The sequence below is a fragment of the Punica granatum genome, chromosome 6 (genome assembly GCF_007655135.1).
Source record: "Punica granatum isolate Tunisia-2019 chromosome 6, ASM765513v2, whole genome shotgun sequence".
NCBI classification, from domain to species: domain Eukaryota; kingdom Viridiplantae; phylum Streptophyta; class Magnoliopsida; order Myrtales; family Lythraceae; genus Punica; species Punica granatum.
This window is the reverse complement of record NC_045132.1, coordinates 7,193,518-7,199,092: the sequence shown is the minus strand read 5'-3', so window position 1 is coordinate 7,199,092 and position 5,575 is coordinate 7,193,518. Positions and strand designations below refer to the sequence as shown.

At 40.8% G+C, this 5,575-nt stretch overlaps 1 protein-coding gene across 1 annotated transcript; it reads left to right on the top strand.

Annotated features, from left to right (window-relative positions):
- Positions 1 to 869: 869 nt before the first annotated feature.
- Positions 870 to 4,733, top strand: LOC116211627. The gene is made up of 4 exons (XM_031546085.1): positions 870 to 1,170; positions 1,728 to 2,494; positions 3,068 to 3,496; positions 4,145 to 4,733. Exons 2-4 carry the CDS (start codon positions 1,732 to 1,734, stop codon positions 4,327 to 4,329), a joined length of 1,377 nt encoding a protein of 458 aa, XP_031401945.1. The 5' UTR covers positions 870 to 1,170; positions 1,728 to 1,731; the 3' UTR covers positions 4,330 to 4,733.
- Positions 4,734 to 5,575: the final 842 nt, after the last annotated feature.

The following is a 5,575-nucleotide window of genomic DNA, read 5'->3' as shown; positions in this document are numbered from 1 at the left end:
AAATGGTTAAATAGGTTTTCATTAAAATAAATTATTTTTTCACTAAAGTAAATTAATATTAGTTTATTATTATTTACTAAAAATTAAATTGTTTTAATACTAGTGTTATATTAACAAATTATTCTTAAAAAATTAAGTAAAATAATGTATGAGCTTAATAAATTGCTCTGGAGGGGCTATGTAGATTACTAAAATAATTGGATACCACTTAAAACATGCAACCAAATAGATTGTATGTATGAGCTTATGTAATTAAATACCATATTACCATTAATTTAGATTAATTGCCTCGGACAATCTCCATTTTGTACGTGGGCTACTTTTATAAACTATATCACATTTTTAAGAAAAAAATTATTGAGAAGACACAAAAAAAAAGTGCAAAAAGCACAAAATAGAAGCATAGTACAGTATCACGAGCTGAGGGTTTGAAGTCCATGCAGGTATCAAGAGATCTGAATATTGAGGCTCACCATGCTTAGTCATTTCCAATGTTAACAAGGTAACACCGATATTCTAAAATAAAGACCGCAACAACTGGAATACGTACTTATAATATACCAGCAGATAATTAACCTATGCACAATGATGATAAGCAGACAAATAGAAAACCTTATTATGGCAATTGAGGATGGATCAAAATATCAGCCCGTGGTAATATATGATATGGAGTGTAAATTTTCTCAAACCTTCTGGAAGGACAATCCGTGTACTTTTGTACGTGCACTTTAAAATAAAAAATAAAAAATCAAGAATAAAATAAAAAGAATAATATGGAGAAGAAGGAAGATGAAGGAGAAGAAGTCAAAACGCTGTCGTTTTCGGGTGAGAACACAGTCTTTGGCGTGGTGAAGAAGGGGAAGGGAGGGAGGGTGCAATGAAGAGGAGGGAGGCGGTCGTTGCGAGAAAACCTGAGGAAGAAGAGAAGTTCGGGGAAGGGGAAAGACAGACAAAATCCCTCTCTCTCTCTCTCTCTCTCTCTCTCCCCGTCCGTTATATCATTTTCCTCCAAAGGTCGTGGAAGCGAAGAAGAAGAAGGACAACTCATAAACAAAAGAGCTCACACATTTTCAATCCCCTATTCGTCCCTCAACCTGACGACCGCTCCTCCTCCTCCTTCCCCCACTAGGGTTTCCGCCGAGATCCGTCGACCCCCGCTTCCTACCTGCGGTGAGTACAGAGAACCTCCTTCCCCTCCCGCGCTCTGCGTTCTTCTTGTTGTTCTTATCGGGACGGTGGCTTGTGATCCGTTTTGGTGGGATTTGGCCCCCCGTTTCGAGCTGGGTTGGTGGGTTTTTGTTTTCCTTCTGTTTAGCGGAGCTGTGGTTGATGTGGTTGACGGCGTTTGGTGTGATTTCTTTAGGTTCTGAGCCATTGGGTTTTCATTTCTGAGTTGACCCAACGTTTTGGAACCGTGTCACTAATGGCGGAATTCAATTCCCTGGATCGGGATTTCATGGCTGCGGTGATATTTTTCGCCGTTTGAATTTGTCAATTTCCATGAGCTAGATTTGTCTTCTTGATTCTGATTTAATCTTTTCATGGCTCCGCTGTTGTTGGAATTCCTGAGCTCGTATTGGAAAAATTCCGAGTTTTTTGAGGTATTAGATATTAGTCTTCTACTTTGATGCAGATGTATGAATGTCTGTGTGGATATATATATATATATATATATTACATGTTCTGTTACGTTTTGAAAGAGTTTGTTCGATGTTGTGATTGTGCAGAGCCATGCCGCACTTCACTGCCATAGCTTTGGATAGGCTAATAGATTCCGGAGCTTCTAAATCAGCCGACAAATCTGGCCACGGATCTATGACTGTTCCCAGGCATCCTCTGAGTCCCAAGTCGGGTTCCAGTCCCAAATTAGGAAGGCGGAATAGCACTAACAGCACTCAACGGAATAGCATGGCAAGCACACAGCGGAGGGTTCCACGCCCGCAGATGACGCCGGCGCTGTATGCCACTCCGGAGACCACTCCGCTTCCGGACTCACCGTCCTCGTTCCCTCCTTCTCCATACATCATCAATCACAAACGACGTGGGCCACGTCTTGGGAAGAACCCACCCGAAGCTGATGCTTCTTCTTGTGAGAAGAGCACAGGTAAAGCAGAAACCAGTTTAGGTGCCAGAGAGACAAGTAGCCTGGTTGTTGCACATGCGGAGGCTGTCCCTGTTTCACCTCTGTCAAGCCCTGTTAAGGACAGTCATGCTATCGGGGCTTATGAGCGTCACAGTGGAAGTACTAGTAATGGGGAAGCTGTGAAGAGCAACTTGGGACAGAATGAGAAATTTAATGGTGGTTCCATCGGGGAAAACAATTATGCCATGCCCGTAACGCTGACTCCATCAAAAGAGGGTGACAGCGAAGATTTTTACGATCCTCAGGATACAATGAGTTACACAAGTAGCACTGACGTGGATGATTCTGGCACTCCAGACCGTGCTTCAAAGATGGCATCAGCTGGTGGGGAGTTTTATGATGCGTGGGAAGGTATAAGATCTTCTTTCATATACTTATTTAATTTACTTCTCTCTTTTCATTCGCTAGAGAAAACCTTTACATGCCTTCACTGTTTGCCTCGTTATATGTCGCCTATCCCAGTTGAATAGTTGCATCTTATTGTTGTAGAATATACTCGGTTTTGTGATAATGCAAGGGATTCTTTCCTTTCTCTTCTTTTGTTTTCTCATTTGTGGGCATTGACTATATATATATATATATATATTATTTTTTTTTAAATTTTCATGCGGCCATTTGTTAAGCTCTATATGATTGTGGAAATGGAGATAGAGGCAAATATAAATGACAAATATGATTTCCTGTAGTTTTGTCTCTTCTTCTTTTTGCCCATCAAGAGATTGCGAAGTTATTAGGGGAGCATTTCAGCAAGTAAGCACGGCCTACTAATACAATTGTCGAAGTCTTTCTGCTTGCGTTGTTGTCGTTGTCATTGTTGTTATTGTATGAAAGTTATTGTATTTTCATAAACTTTTTTCTTTGGGTAAATTTTAATGTTTTGGAAGGCTTAGAAAAGCTTTAATGTATTTTATGTTCTCTATACAGAGTTGTCCTCTGATAGTGGGCCACAGTCTTCTCTGCGAGCTCTTGAAGAGGAATTGCGAGAGATAAGATTGAGTTTGTTGATGGAGATAGAGAAACGGAAGCAAGCAGAGGAAGCACTCCGAAATATGCGAAACCTTTGGCAGAGAATGAGGGAACAGCTATCCCTTGTTGGACTGACCCTCCGGGCTGATCCAACAGTGGAGACTGAACAGTTGGATGCTGATCCTGTTGAAGAGCTGTCCCAGCAAGTTCATCTTGCCCGTTTTGTTTCTGAAGCAATTGGGCGAGGCATTGCCAAGTCTGAAGCAGAAACTGTGATGGAGGCTCAGCTCGAGGCAAAGAACTTCGAGATTGCACGTCTGTGGGACCGCCTGCATTACTATGAGGCTGTTAATCATGAGATGTCCCAGAGGAACCAAGAAGCTGTTGGTGAGGACTCTTTTTTCCTTATTCTGATCAGTTATTACAATGCTTCTGCCAGATAATTTCTGGGGATACTCCTGTTTTCAAGAATATTGATTCCCTAGTAATTTAGTATCATCACGTAGTGCAGCCCATAGTTAAGTTGGCCGTTATTTAGGCAGGAAGATTAGAAGCCCATCTATGTGAACCCCAAAATATTGACACTGTTAGTTTCTCGATGGGATTTGGTCACCTGCCCAGCACACGACTTCGTTCTTGGGAACAATTGAGAATTCAATCAAGTTCTGTTAGGGGTTTGGTGGGTTTAGTTCTGCTGTTTCACAGCTTCCCTTAAACCTAGAAAACTTAAATGTGAGAAATCAAGGTGCCACCTGTTTCAAGAATGTGCATGGTTCTTATTAGTCTGCTGTAGGAAAGTAACATGAGTGGCAATCACAACACTAGTGTCATGTCAGGTCTGAAGGTCTGAGGGACGGTTTTGCAAACTTCATATTAAAAGCATGGGGCATTATAGCCTCAGACTACAGTGACGAACTGGATCTGTATGATCCCTTGAAATGAATCTACAATGCAATCTCATTCTGAGCAATAGTGAGAGATGAAAAAGGGGGGAAAAAATCGACTGACTTTTTTTCTATTCTATCGTGTATGCAGAGACAGCAAGACGCCGCAGACAAATTCGGAAGAGGAAGCAGAGATGGGTCTGGGGATCGATTGCTGCTACAATAACGATTGGAGCTGCTGCTCTATCATGGTCTTACCTCCAATCTGGGAAGGGGTCATCTTCTCATCATGCCCAGGTTCAGGCTCCTGAACGCAGTGATGAAGCCAACCGATGAATTCCCTTGCTATATATCCGAGTGAAACTAAGCTATGGCCATCAAAGTGAATAAGATGCCCAACTTGTGAATGATAATTTTGCAGATTACATAAAGTACCCCTTTGACCTTATCCTCAGAGGATGTATAGTCCACCAAATAATCAACTCGGGCTGCTGTTTGCAGCTCCATGAAGAGCTCGGTACAGGTCTGATTGTTGTTGGGAGTTTGAATATCAACACAATGTCTGAGACCCGCTGAGTTGCAATTGTTTTGTTTCGGTTCTTTATTCGTGTTTGATGGTAGCTTACACATAAAAGGACAAGTAACTTGATCCAATTTTGGGATTGTGGACCTATGTTTATTTGATGCGGAAGAGCAATTAAAGCAGGGAGGCGGGAACGTTCAATGACTGCACTTTATAAGATTCTTTTCTCTTGATCGGTGAATGCTATTGTTCTGTTATTCTTCCTCTATCTTTTTCGATATGCCCCTCGGCAGTGGCCTATATTATTTTGATGTGATTCTATTGGCCTTGCCATTGCTTTGTTTGAAAATCGAATTTTATGCATCGAGAAACAACTTAGGGGGGGAGTCTGGTTAGGGAACCAAGACATCCAGGTTGATTTATCCCCTTTCACATCTGCATTTGGCGGGAATATGCTGCCCGGAGAACGTAGCGTTTAAAGTACATGTGCATTAAATCGGCCTAATAAGTAGATTGACCTGTCAATTTTTCTTTACATCGGCCAAACGGTTCTCAGTCTAACCATAAGTTCAATGAATGGAATCAAAAGTGAACTTGTACATTCAATATATCCCCGTTTGGTCCAAAATTACAATGGACATGCTTGCTAGTATAAGTTTGCTTCATGCTTGATGTTGAAAAGTAAACTTGAGGAAAAAGAAAAATATTTTGGATTGAGCAGAAATGAGGTAATCATTTATTTTTTGTACTTTGGTTATTGAAAGGTATCTTCCCAAAAAAATAGTTTGGTGGCAAAAGTTTCACCTCCGTAGTTTAAGGGCTAGAAATGTGGTCTTCGAAATTCAATAAGAGAGAGATTGAGAAAAAATTATTACTCTCACCTTTCTTTTACATCACAATTCCATATAAAATGTTCCGTCTTTTCTTCTGTTTCCCTCTATTAGAACAAAGATTAGTAAAACCAATTATTTTATCAAAACAAAAGAGATAACTTACTAATTCTTTCAAAGTACAATAATACAATCCAGGGGCGAAGCTAGGAAATTATCTTAGGGGGGC

What these genes read in the sequence shown, in the direction of transcription:
- LOC116211627 (XM_031546085.1), top strand. Translation starts at nt 1,732, where the DNA reads ATGCCGCACTTCACTGCCATAGCTTTGGATAGGCTAATAGATTCCGGA. An exon ending in GTTTTATGATGCGTGGGAAG is followed by an intron (nt 2,495 to 3,067) that starts GTATAAGATCTT and finishes TTCTCTATACAG; the next exon opens with AGTTGTCCTCTGATAGTGGG. An exon ending in GAGGAACCAAGAAGCTGTTG is followed by an intron (nt 3,497 to 4,144) that starts GTGAGGACTCTT and finishes TCGTGTATGCAG; the next exon opens with AGACAGCAAGACGCCGCAGA.